This window comes from Hippichthys cyanospilos, chromosome 10, assembly GCF_059441005.1.
Source record: "Hippichthys cyanospilos isolate Australia breed blue-spotted pipefish chromosome 10, RoL_Hcya_1.0, whole genome shotgun sequence".
Taxonomy (NCBI): Eukaryota; Metazoa; Chordata; class Actinopteri; order Syngnathiformes; family Syngnathidae; genus Hippichthys; species Hippichthys cyanospilos.
The window spans coordinates 1,209,353-1,223,405 of NC_142378.1; the positions used below are offsets into that span (position 1 = coordinate 1,209,353).

General features: G+C 43.3%; 1 protein-coding gene across 6 annotated transcripts; it reads left to right on the top strand.

Moving 5' to 3' along the window:
• Positions 1 to 8,871: 8,871 nt before the first annotated feature.
• Positions 8,872 to 13,771, top strand: usp46 (ubiquitin specific peptidase 46). Of its 6 annotated transcripts, none has more exons than XM_088426110.1 (9): positions 8,872 to 9,053; positions 9,148 to 9,212; positions 10,827 to 10,907; positions 11,752 to 11,965; positions 12,068 to 12,271; positions 12,334 to 12,570; positions 12,646 to 12,843; positions 13,061 to 13,139; positions 13,214 to 13,771. In XM_088426110.1, the coding sequence occupies exons 3-9, from the start codon at positions 10,834 to 10,836 to the stop codon at positions 13,375 to 13,377; spliced, it is 1,170 nt and encodes a 389-aa protein (XP_088282236.1). In that variant the 5' UTR covers positions 8,872 to 9,053; positions 9,148 to 9,212; positions 10,827 to 10,833; the 3' UTR covers positions 13,378 to 13,771. The 6 variants fall into 6 exon arrangements, with proteins under 6 accessions (XP_088282236.1, XP_088282240.1, XP_088282238.1 ...); XM_088426112.1 differs by having other exon boundaries at positions 8,874 to 9,212; positions 12,334 to 12,410; positions 12,487 to 12,570; XM_088426109.1 differs by having other exon boundaries at positions 8,874 to 9,053; positions 12,045 to 12,271.
• Positions 13,772 to 14,053: the final 282 nt, after the last annotated feature.

Genomic DNA, 14,053 nt, shown 5'->3' on the forward strand with positions numbered 1-14,053 from the left:
AATAAAGCAATAATCAAAATAAAACTTCCACAATGTTGGATATAGTGGGTTAATTTATTTAAATAATATACAATAAATAAATGTGTTTGTCTGTTTTTTAAAATAAACAAACTTTTTTTTTAATTCAAGCGGAAAAATAATGCGATCATCAAACAAATGCTGTGTTAAATATTTTGATTTTGCATTTTATTTTGACGATATCCAATAAATTGCTTTTATCCGTTTGTTTTTGATGTATATTTTTTTATTTAAAAAAAGAATACGTTTGCTAATCTTGTCAAAAAATTCTTGAAAACAGGCATCTTTATTCTTTTCTAAAAGATTTGGCAAAATAAAAATGTATCAAGGTGTTTCATTCCTGCGTTTTAAGAATGATGTCAGCCCGCATCAATGTGCTGCCCCCCCCGCTTCCCAAATAAATGGCGGAGTCTTACACAATTTTTTGCTGTGACTCCCCGTGCACCTTGTAATATTGTTTGTGACATAATCCAGACAATGTCCTCTTCGCCGTCTCCCTCAGGACGCCGTGACCCGTCTCGCAGGCGCATAATATGCTAGGCCCAATTCTGCCATTAACACGGAATACAAGCTTTGTTCAGTTATGTCAGAATTTTTTTTTTTTTTTTTTTATATCAATAGTGGGTTTGTTTTGACACTTCCTGTCATTTTCTGCTCCCGCCTCGTCGGGTCTGAATGTGACGATGGAGGAGCTCGGGCCTGTCACTGGGTTTCATGAGAAGAATGGCCGGATTAGACACCTGTGAATACAGCTAAAATAAGAGCTGTGACAGACATGAGCCCCTTGAGATGCCTTGGCGGAGGTCTCATGAGGGCTTCCCATCTGGTTTTAGGCGTTGTCCATCAACTGCAGCGGTGCAAAATAGTTTTTATGTTTCTTTAACTCACATTTATTGATGGAGCATTTTAACGTAACAGGCATCGCATTAAAAAGTGCTGGAAACGGAGCAGAAATGACTCAAACACAAAATCAAGTTTAATTGCCGAGTCAAAATCCAGGGACGATGGATCTTAAAAAGAATTTCAAAATGTACAGAGAGTGAATGAAGGATTCGTATGCGCGGCAGCGGGTTGGACCAACTGGAGATTCTTAATTCATCCGTGGGGGAATTTTGAGCCAACTCGGGCTTTTTGATGTTTTTGATGTGTGATATCAAAGGAAAAGCATACAAAAAACCCTCTAAAATATAGCACGGATTGTCAAAACAGGACGACTTTCAATATGCCACGCTGATGTCCCTTCTAAATTCTTGCACGCTATAGGTGTCAAATTTAGCCCGTGTCGGGCTCATTTACTGCCATTCAAAATTGGAAACGTCAATTTTGGACACATTGAAAACCCAGCGTTTGACCATGCATTTCCCCCAAAGGACTGGTACTAGATGAAGCAACGTCGTAAACCGGGGGTCCACTGTGTGATGAAAAAAACAGAGGCCCCAGAATTGAACCTTGTGGAACGCCATACAACAGTGAGGCAGAGGCAATGGTGTAACTACTGTAAATGAAACTCCTCCCGTTACGTCAACTTAGTCCCTTAGCAACCAGATGCCAAAGATAGACTTTTATAACGGCATTTCAATCCCTTCATTTTGCGAGGAAACAACTGAAAGTCGTCGGTGTTTCTTGGCATACGAGGAATGCGTTGACCTCCTCGGATCACCGGATGCCCCGCCGGACTCGGATGATGAACTTCGCTGTCCGAGTGCCTGGCATGCACGTGTCTCCCCCTCCGAAGGGCGCTCGGGCGCCAACGCTCTGGCCCGCGCCCAGCAGTCAGGGCGCCTGCTTCCAATCACCCCTTTCAAAAGGACACAAACAAAGGCTGCCTGCTAGCGAGACACTCTTCTATCCATTCATCTGGATATGAACTCACTAGCACTCTCTTCTTCTTATCTACTCATTCGTCCGTCAATGTATCGGCCATATACCAATTCAAACATCTAGCCATCTACCCACCAAACACCCATTCATCTACTCATTGCCCATCTACCAATTTATCTTTCTTCCCATCCATCCAGAGGTCAATCGTCTCTCATTTTCCACGCATCCATTCATCCATCTACAAATCCGCCATCTAACATCCATCACATTTATGATCTACCATCTATACATGTATCTACCATTTAATCCTTCCATTCGCCGATCTACCCATCTATGCATTTATTGTTGAGCAGTCGTCTTATGTATCTATTATCTGCCTTCTCATCCATTCATTGGTCTATCATCCATCCATCTACAAACTACCGTCCATCATCTGCATCCTTTCATCCATCTACCAATTGGCCTATCATTCATCTGCCATTCTACCATCCATCCATCTGCGTCCTTTCATCCATCTAATTGACCCATCATCCATCTGCCAATCTACCTTCCATCCATCTGCATCCTTTCATCCATCTACCAATTCACCCATCTTGCAAGTGCCTATCTACCATACATTCATCTCAATCCTTTCATCATCTACCAATTTACCCATCAGCCACATACCATCCATTCATCTGCATCCTTTCAGCCATCTACCGATTTATCCATCATCCATCTGCCAATCTACCGTCATTACGTTCACTCATCTACCAATCCAACCATCCGCCCAAACACCATCATCTATCTATCAAATATGGATCTATCCATCTCTCTATTCACCCACCAATCTACCCATCCACCCAACGGATTTCAATCATCTGTTTGTCCAATGTTGTTACATTCATACTTCTGACATCCGACGATCTACCCATCCGTCGACGTGATCTACGATGATGGCTCGGTACCGATCTACCCGCCCCTTTGTCAAATATCGAGCTATCATCCATCTATGATGAACCCGTTCATCAATTTCACCGAGCGTCGACCAATCGTTTCTCAATGAAACCCGGCCATACCGATCTACCGTCATCTACCCGCCTCCATGAAAAGTATGCACTTTATGAAGTAGGTTGCGTGACACACATTTCATCCAGTTTGTGTTCTCCTTGCCAACACTTGAGCTGTGTTAATGCACTTATCACAACACTCTTGTCATTGAGGTCTATTAGGAAGTCTGGCGGCGCCGTACAAAACCGCAGCGAGGGCCCGCAGTGCCCCCCCCCCCCGGGCCGGCCTACGTGTGATCCGGTCGTTCCGACGGGTACACGCTGTACGACGTACACGCTGTACGTGCAAATTGGCATGGACAAACGAAAGACATGCACGTCAGATAACTTCAAGCGCTGCTCCGGGCAAACTTGGTGTGGAAAAAGAAAATATTTAATAAGCGGTTTCAAAAGCCACAGTCTCATTTTCCTGACGTTAGTTTTTACGCACACGGGCAAGGCACCTTGGGGTGGGCGCTGAGGGATATTCCCGATCGTAAATTAATTGTCGTGGAGGGGCGGAGCCTGGGTGCTGACGTACATTCCCGATCGGGTGGTATATCTTATGCTACAAGGTGAGTTTTTCATAAGTAGAGGCACTTTTGCGCATAAATAGCCTAATCAGTTCCAAACCTAAAAAAAACGCTAAAAAACCCTTTAAGTTCATAATATTTATTGTTGCAGTTGATATGATGAATGTAGTTCCTTTTTTTGCCTTGAGGTGGTGCTGGTGTGAGAAGTTTGTTTAGTTTGTTTTATTTGTATGTTTATATTTGACCTTTCCAGTGACCTAGGCATCATTTACAAGTCCACAGGAACAATGATATATATTCTAGGATCATTTTGAGCATGACAGTTCACTTAAGTTTAGTTTGGGGTCATGCGAAGCACTTCCGATATGTTATGCTAACGTGCTAATTAAGCGAACGCCGGACGCGACAGCACGCTAGTTAACTAGTGATTCAAGGGGAAGTGCTCAGCGTTTATTTTAACGAAGCCCAAGTTTTTACGTGAATATGTACCCTGTTAGCCATCGCTAATGAGAGTTTTATGTTAGTTCTCGGGAACATGAAAATGTACAAATGCTACTTTGGAAAGTTATTTCGAAAATAAGAGAATATGGAATGTACAATAGGCGTTTCAATTCATTTCAATCGGGCAAATGGATTCTGTAGACGTCTAAATGAAGCTTCTAATGGTTCCTAGCGCAAATGTTCCCAGTGAAGGTAGCTTCATGTTCTATGAGGACATGGTAAAATCAAGCTGCATTAATATGCTTTCCGCAGCGACTGACAAAATTGGGTCAACAAGCTCTGTTCCTATAGACGTCCGTGTTGTTATTATTGGATCAGGCAAGGGCATACTTTGATGTGGGCGAGTGTGCCGGTGTGTCATTGTTAAAAGGAAATACTAACAATATTTGCTTTTAACAATGACACACTCACGCATACACACGCACACACACACACACACACACACACACACACGCTCTTCAGCTAGAAAAAAAATGAAAATGGAGTAGGCCCATCTTTTCAGGGGGGAATTTGTTATCTGTCTGTCTATCAACCCAGAGGTCTGCACGCCCTAGTTTTTCACCCATTGGCTGCCATCGACAGCTATAGACGTCACAGGGCAATTTTTACTATCTGTCTGGTAGTGAAGGAGTTGAAAATGAGACCCATTTCAAAATGTTTTTCACTGCTAATGTGAACTGAAATCTCTACCGTTCAATCGGCAAAAAAGGGGAGGGAAAACACATCTTCTATCATGCGCATGCATAAGTGTGCACACCCTCTTAAAACTAGGGATATGCTTCTCGTGTTGACGCTGGATTTTTTTTTTTCATTTAATAACATTTATTTAGTGACTATTTAATTTGATATTGTTCCATGGATTTTTCTTCATTTATTGACTATATTTATTCTTCTTGTTTAGATGGATTTTTTTTATTTTTAATGGATATATGAATGAATGAATAAGATTATTTTTATCTTTAATTTTATTTGTTATTGTATTTTATTTTGATTTTTTATATGTTCTTCAATGGAATGTGTACTTACTGTACATATATATTTTTTTCATTGTTTACTGATATGATATAGTTTTGCATTTTTATTCAACGAAGTGCAAATTATGATTTAAAAAATAAATGAGTCAGTTTTGCGTAAAACCTTGTATAAAACGTTAAAAATAATTGACTTTGTTAACTTAGTTCTATTTACTTCCCTTAGCAGCTGAACTCTGCTAACGTTGCAAACTCGGAGTCGCCGACATATAAGAGAGCACAAGGAGCAAAAAATTAGAGTGAAAAAAAGTATTGAAAGAAGACAGGGAGCTGAAATTTCACCCGGACGGTTGCAACATGTCAAAGTTCAACATGGCACGATCACACGAGCGGGAGTTTGCCATCGCAGGGCTAAAATACTGAAAGAAAGATGCGGAAGAAAACGACCGCAAAATACTGCAAAAGGTTTCAATGACGGAAATTGTTGTGATTAGTTTGTGATCGTTTTTTTTTGTTTGTTTGTTTTCGAGTGAATTGAGTTTCTGTGTCTCGGAAACAGAAGTCGACTGCGTTCACAGAGTCGTTTTGCGGTCCCATTGAAAAACAAAACCAAAAAATTGCATGCCAAGCCTTGACTCCGCTTGCATGAAGTGTTTGTGATAATGATGGCTGCGTGTCCATCTGCCGTGTTCCCATCGTGCCCCGCTGATCCGTTTAATGAAGCCTCTACATTAGACATGTCCACTTCAGGCCCCGAGACTATTGGGAACACGCCGTACCAAAGGCTGAGAGGCGGAGCGGCCCTTGCGCGCGCCAGGGAGAGAGAGAACGAATAATAAGGAATCCCCGCATACCCTCTTGTTCTTTTGTCCAAATGAAAATAACTTATGTTCTTTAGTGTTGATGTTGGATGTGTCCCTTCAAAGGGGCGCGGCCTGACCTATGACCTTCCGGACGTGAGATGCGGCGGCGGAACCTCAAGGAAAATTCTCCGGGACCCCTGCCTGAAATGAAACAGGAAGATGGCCGTGTTAGTTACAACTTCAAGAACATGGTGGTTAGTCCTAACTGAAGGAATATTCCACGTAATAATATTTATATGACACCAAGGCTTGAGAATCCACACAAATACATTACCTTACCCTTAATATAGGCTAATCAAGCAACGCTTCATTTACAGAGCTTTTAAAATAAACAATTTAAAATATTTTGGGCATTTATTTGGTTAACATTGATTTAATAACTAATAAACATGACAAAAGCACGTTATAAAGACAAATATTTCGCACCATGCAAGTTTTCTTAAAGGGTTGTCATTTCCTCATGCACGTTTGAAAGTAAAGGGTTTGAAAGTAATTTTTAATAAATTTATTAAAATGTGTTTTTTTTGGTTTTAGGTTAATCCTTTTGCGAACGAAACTTTTTTCCAGTTTTTTGTTCTTTACATCAAAGGCATTTGACATCAAAGTGCACATCAAAGTGAAAGCATTAAAAAAAACAACAACAGGGAGCTGAAATTTCACCTAGATGGTGACAATTATCCAACATTTTTTTTTAATTCACAGCACTGGATGCACTGCAGCATTTTTTAATTCAGTATGTCATACAGGAGAATCATTTTATTTAACTTTTGACCATTTTTGGGTCATTTTATTCCACGTCATTCTTGTATTATTTTAGCCAGGGGCTAACACACTCCTTGTAGTGTAATAAGTAAGCGGTCGCGCCTTGTTGATCTTTGACATGTTGTCACCATTCGGGTGAAATTTCAGCTCCCTGGTGTCTACTTTCAATGCTTCCCGTTTTACGTGAAATTCTTTTGATGTAGAGATCAAAGAAATGGACAAAATACTGCACGAGGGTTAAAAATATTGAAGAACGCATGTGTTGACGTGCGTTCCTTTAGGCCAGCAGAGAAGGCCCCGCTGGCCCGGCTGCCGGAAACACACTCCTCTCTATCAAAGCAAGAAAAAGTCTCGCATGTGTAAGAGAAAGCGCAAACATCCTGCCCGGACCTCACGCTTCACTTACCTGGCGCGAGCTTGTTGCGGAAACAAAATTCCGACGTGGCCGCAGCGGAACATCAGCCGCTACGCAAGCGGAAAGGGAAGAAAACTCCGATTTGATCTCCGGGCCTGATTTGGTTTCACGGATGCCGCCGAGCATACGGCACTAAAAAAAAAATAGCAACGACAAAATGAAAATAACGCAGCGTGAGTCACTGAAAAGAATACAGTACATCCACGCCAGGACGGATAGCAAAACAAGTGCGGGGAACGTTTTGTCACGAAAGCCCAGCAGCTGCAATTGTTTCCTGCTCAATTATGAGCTGACATAATGTGCGCAAAGCGAGGTGCGTAGCAAAGCCGCCGTCCTCCCCCGTCGTCCCCCGCTGACCTTTCCCTTTTGAAGCGCCTTTCATCGCAATTATTTCTTGTTTTCCGTTCTTTTTGGGGGAGTCCGTATTTAAATGCTAAGGAGATAATTGCGGGGGGGGGGGGGGGGGGGGGGGGGCTTGTTGTGAAAGCACAAAGCGAGATGGTGCGGCCTGAGGCCGGGAGAACCCCTGCAGAGACCATTAGAAATTTTCCCGAGGCGACATCATGCTTTCTGGCATTGCGCCAAGTGGTTCTGACATAATGAGAATGAACTCATTCCATTCCAAACATTTGTTTTTACGTGTCTTTTTGGGTTTTTTGGGTCTCTCTAAAATATTCATCCCAGGTACTCATTTTTACCGTTTTTTAAAAATGTTCACTGAAGGACTACGTAAGAATGGCTGATACTAAATAAATAATTACCCCATACATTAATCAGTTACAGGTAAGTTACAGTTAAAGTAATCAATTACTTTATTACACGAATGCTTAAAGGAATTGATTACATCAGTACATATAACTCAAAGTAATCAATTAATGTAGTACTTAATTACTACAAGTAATTGATTACATCTGTACATATAACCTAAAGTAATCAACTAATTAATTACTTCAAGTAATTGATTACATCAAATAACCTAAAGAAATCGTTTAATTCAGTACATAATTGCTTCAAGTCATTGATTACTTTAGTCATTTTGACTCATTCAATCCCCAAAACGTGCTTTTACGTGTTTAAGTGCTTTAGTAAGTACAAAAATGGTGCTTTGTGTAAACTCTTCTCCAGGACATCTTTGCAAAAGAGATGTAAATCTCAATGGATTTTCTTCCTGGTTAAATAAAGGTGAAAACAAATAATGATAATTGATTACTTATGTACTAAATTAACTGGTTACTTGAGTACAAGAACGTTTAAAGTGATTGAATACTTCAACAAATATATCCTAAACTAATCAATTATTTTTGTGCTTTATTGCTTAGAGTAATTGATTAATTTATTGCTTTTAACTCATTCAATTCCAAAGACAGGTTTTTACGTTGTTTTTTGTTTGTTTGTTTTTATGAGTCTGTACATTCAATCCCAGGTACTTATTTTTATTTGTTCAAATATTTTCAAGTGTTTTACCGGAGTATGTAAAAAAATGAATTAGGTACTAAAATAAAGAATTACTCGATAAATTAATCAATTATAGGTACTTTAGTTAGTACATAAATGCTCAAAGGCATTGATTGAGTCAGTACATATAGTGGAATGGAATAAATGAAATGGAATAAAACTATGGGCATAAATTAAAGTCGGTGATAGAGCGAAGCCAACCGTAGCGTGATGCAGCGAGAGAACATTGTTGTTTTATTGTTCTTAGCTAATACTGTAAATGCTAACGGTTGATTGCAGCGCAGCCGAGTTTCCCTTTTTGACTCTGTGATTGGCTGTAATTCTCTGTCAATCCAAAACGCCCCTCGGACCGACCCACTCATTTCGGCGTCCCGCTCGTTTACCTGTAGATATCAATGATTGGTTGCAGTGCAGCCGAATTTCCCAATCCCCCTCTCTGATTGGCCGTTGAACTCCGCCAGTCAAATTCTTATCCCCGAGCCAATCATTAGGCCGGGCGGCAGATAGGCGGGGCCACTACGTCAGCACGGAAGCTTTTTCCTGTTTGTTTGCTAACAACCTGCCTGCGCCTCGCGTATGTTGGCCGCATTATGTTTGTTTTTCGTCTGTTTTGGCCATGAAGCCGCTTCATCTCTGAAGTCATCTCCAGACTTTCGGGGGTCCTCGCAGCCCGTATGGTGCCGCGGGTGGGTCAGCGTAGCGACGCCGTCCAGGGGCTTCTCGCCGTGGCCTTCCAATTCAACTTGTTCGCTCCGTCCAAGTCATATTTCTTTCCTGAAGATGGCGCCCAGGGGGACACTGTGAACTAAATGACTGTCAGAAACATCGCCTCCATTTGTAATATGGTGAGTAGCAAATGCTCGCTTGTTTGTGTTGATGGCCCGAGTTAACCTCCGCGTTGACCCGAGCGAAGGTTTGGCGAACGCTGGTTTTATTGTGATTAGTAATCGTTGCCGTGGCGTTTCGTACTCGTTTCAAATGTAGTGTACGATTGTGCTTGTGTCGCGTTCAGGGACTCGCGCTTTCTCCGGTTGGGCAAACCCACCATGCTGTTATTATGGTGCTATGACGTAAGAACGCCGGAACGGAACGTACCATTTTATGGTTAATCATTTTTGAAAGTGCTTGAATTTCCAAAACGACGAAAAAGAAGAAGAAAAGACGTTTTAAGTAAAGAAACGGGGAAATGCTGTAATTTGTGACGTCTAATTTCAGGTTTACCTTGTTTGACCGAGCCCATTGGACTGTACCATTTTTAGTGTTTTTACATACTTCCTTATTCACAGCTGTTTTACCCGAATGGAATGTACCATTATTAATTAAGTACTTTATTTTAGAATTAAACGGAATATCACTATAATCACCAATATATATATTAAAAAGGAAAAAATAAAAGAGTCATTTTAAACGAAATTGGGGGGAAGTGAACTTTGGTATTTGTAGGCGAGTTATTTTTTTTAATGGTTTAATGGCAAAATAATGAAACAGTTCCTTTATTAGGCTACTTCCTGGTTCACTGTTATTGATGCACTACTATGGACTGTACCACATTCTGTTTTGTCATGGGAGGGATGTTACATGCCACAAAAACGAAGAAGGAGAGGCGGGGCAAAAAAAATAAAAAACAAGAAGTAAAAAAAAAAAAAGAATAAATAAAATCAAAGTGTGTGAAACTGTTTACGTGAGCAAGCTACAGTGTTTTGTCAAGTCCTTTGATCTTGACATCAAAGGGAAAGCATTGAAAGAAGCCAATAGGGAGCTGAAATTTCACCCGGATGGTGACAACATGGCAAAAGTTCAACACGACACAACCACTTGGTTACCATACTTCCAGGAAAGTGCCAATTCTTGGCTAAAATATTGTTGCAAGAAAATGACCCAAAATGGTCAAATTTGTGTCCATTTTTTGGGGGGACAAATTCTACATTCTACTGGCAAAATTTTAGCCAAGGGATTGCACTCTCCGGGTAGTGTGAAAAATAAGTTGGTTGTGGCATTTCATACTTTGACGGGCGAAATTTCAGCTCCCTGGCATCTTCTTTCAATGCTCGTGCGATGCCTTTGAAGAGCTGATTTATTATTTTTTTTTCCTGTCTCATTTCTGACTGTCTGTTGAAAGCTCGCTCTCGCCGCCGCCGCTAGAAAAGCAAACAAAAGATCCGTAGAAGCGATTGATGTGGAATTGCGCTAATGCGGCCACAAAGCGTCATTCAGCGACGTGGCTTTGGCGCTCGGAAGCCAGCGCCGCCGGCCGTCAAACGCGCCCGCCGGCTAAATCGTCGCCCGCGTCGTCCCGACAAAGCTAAGCCTCGAGTTCCGGATATGCGCTCGGGCCGGGCGATCATCTGTAAAACACACCCGGATAATTGAGACCGGGTCGGGTTTCGTCTACCTAGCCAACGGCGCCGCGTGGGAACGACCTCCGCCAAAGGTTTTGTCTGTCTCCCGTCGTCTCGCAGGGCACCAATGCCTCCGCTCTGGAGAAAGACATCGGCCCTGAGCAGTTCCCCATCAATGAACACTATTTCGGTTTGGTCAACGTGAGTATCGGAGCCGTTTCAGAGCCGCGTCGAATTTGCCGCGCTGTTGAAACGAACGCGAGTGCAATTCTTCTGTTCCAGCCTGCTAAAAATCACAAACTGAAAGAAAAACATTACCGGGAATAGTTTTATTGTCGGTCTACATGTGTTGCTGCACCGGTTGTTTTACATGTGTTGTTTTTTGATTGAATATGCTAGCAATGGGGCTAATGAGGTCATGTGTTTTTAAGTATATGTTTCAGATATTTTTGATGACCTCTTTCCATCCCTAAGACATATTGATTTAATTATTTAAGAGTCCAGACGTACAATCTCAGATTGTTTATTTATATTTATTTCATTTCAGTCTAAAAAATGGCCGAATAGCGTACTAAAGTAATCAGCACTTATTAGGTACTCAAGTAATGAATGACTTTAGGTAGTTAGTTAAGTGTTCAATAAATTTAGATCATTATGTAGCAAAGTAATCAATTACATATGGTAGTTAAGTACTGAAGTAAATTATTACTTTAAGCGGTTAAGTAATAACTGATTACTTTAGGTTATTAATAAGTGTGAAAGTAAATGATTACTTGAAGTAATTCGGTAATAAAGCAATCAATTACTTTAGGTTTTAACGTTGTAAAATCGTTGATGACGCCATTCACTAAGGCACCAAAGTAACAGATTACTTGATGTAATTATGTAATATTTAGCTTATTAAAGTAACCCATTAGGTAGTAAGCGCGAAAGTAAAGGGTTACTTTTCGGAACGATTTTTCCGGCCGGCGAGGAACAACCCGGACAAAAGACGAACGAACGAATCCACGTCGGCCGCCCCTGACCCGGTGAGTTTCCGTCGCAGTTCGGCAACACGTGCTACTGCAACTCGGTGCTGCAGGCGCTCTACTTCTGCCGGCCGTTCCGCGACAACGTGCTGGCCTACAAGGCCCAGCAGAAGAAGAAGGAGAACCTGCTCACCTGCCTGGCCGACCTCTTCCACTCCATCGCCACGCAGAAGAAGAAGGTGGGCGTCATCCCGCCCAAGAAGTTCATCTCGCGTCTGCGCAAAGAGAACGGTGAGGAGAAGTCGGCCGGCGGCGGGCGCCCCTTTTTGCCTCGCGCGCCCGTGAGCAGCTCCGCCGTTGTTGTGCGCAGATCTGTTTGACAACTACATGCAGCAGGACGCCCACGAGTTCCTCAACTACCTGCTCAACACGGTGGCCGACATCCTGCGGGAGGAGAGGAAGCAGGAGAGGCGCAACGGGCGGCCCAAGAGCGACGGGCGCCCCGCCGAGGCCGACGACAAGGCGGAGCCCACCTGGGTGCACGACATCTTCCAGGGCGCGCTGACCAACGAGACGCGCTGCCTCAACTGCGAGACGGTAAGGCCGGGCGGGCGGGCGCCTTGGAAAAGGCCCCGCCCACAAGCGGCGCTCTCCGGCAGGTGAGCAGCAAAGACGAGGATTTCCTCGACCTCTCCGTGGACGTGGAGCAGAACACGTCCATAACGCACTGCCTCAGGTACTCGCCCTTTCCAAAGGCGGGAGGAGAAGCGGGCCGGAGTGAATGCGGCGGCGCCCCCCGGCTGTCTCCGCAGGGACTTCAGCAACACGGAGACGCTGTGCAGCGAGTACAAGTACTACTGCGAGATGTGCTGCAGCAAGCAGGAGGCGCAGAAGCGGTCAGTGGAGGCCATCCGTTCGCCGCCGCCCGTTGACGTCGGAAGTGATAACGCGCGCGTCGGCGGCGGCGGCAGGATGTGCGTGAAGAAGCTCCCCATGATCCTGGCGCTGCACCTGAAGCGTTTCAAGTACATGGAGCAGCTGCACCGTTACACCAAGCTGTCGTACCGCGTGGTCTTCCCCCTGGAGCTCCGCCTCTTCAACACGTCCGGCGACGCCGTCGATCTGGATCGCATGTACGACCTGGTGGCCGTGGTGGTCCACTGCGGCAGGTGAGCCGCGTCGTGTGACCGCGGCCAGAAAAAATATTGCTGGCCAGGAGTGACAAAACGGCATAAAATTCATGACCGGTCAACCCAAGGTTATTCCGGGTCATACAACACTTCATCCGCATCATAAAGTTTTGCAAATGCCAAAATGGCCTGCTTTGAAGACTCTAGAGGGTGTTTCTAAACGTTCACCTTTTTCCCTCGTGCGCCTTTTGTCCAGCGGCCCAAACCGAGGACATTACATCACCATCGTGAAGAGTCACGGTTTCTGGCTGCTGTTCGACGACGACATCGTGGAGGTGCGTCGCCGTCTTTCGCTTGTCCTTTGCACGCGCGCCACCAATTAAAAAGAAAAAAACCAAACTCTCCGCAGAAAATCGACGCCCACGCCATCGAGGAGTTCTACGGACTTACCTCAGACATCTCCAAGAACTCCGAGTCGGGATACATCCTCTTCTACCAGTCCAGAGAGTGACCCCGCCCACTTTGTCTTCTTCCTTCCCGTGTGCCAACCCCGCCCCCTTCATTTTGAACTGACTTCACCTGCATCTGAGCGCACTTTATGCAAAAGAAAAAAACTGGACATCAGCCCGGAGGACGGTGACGGTGGCGTGTGAAGTGACCCGTTGTCATTCCTCTCCATTCCTATGCATTTTTTTTTTTCTTTTTTGAATAAAACCATATCTTAATTTTGGCAACTACGAGATCGCGGATTCACTACATTCTTTTGATGAATTCTCCCTATTTATTGAACTTATTTATTTTTGTAATGTAGCACTAACTGCGGGACACAACTGCGTTTTTGTTTTTTGTTTTTAATGAAGCATTTAGCAAGTTTGACGGGTTCGCCAAATACGGGCTTCCGTAGTTTTTCCTCTTCACTTTGAAATGTATTTTTTTGCTAAACAATAAACGTAAAATATCAAATCTGCTCAGAGCTCAATCCTTGACGTTTCCCTCAAAACATTTGATGTCGCTAAATGTTAGCTATTTGCGATATTGCACTTTTAAGGAGTTGGTTTCTGGATTTTAGTGGCCTTCGGGGTCATCGCGTGACTGGGCTGATACAAACCCATATTGTACATTGGTATCGAAATATTTCACGTTTGGTATCGAGTCATTTGCGAACATTGATCGCTTAAACTTTTGATCTACGATGTACAATGATCAAACCGTTGCTAAACAAAAAAACCTATTGGTTTGTATCGGTGAT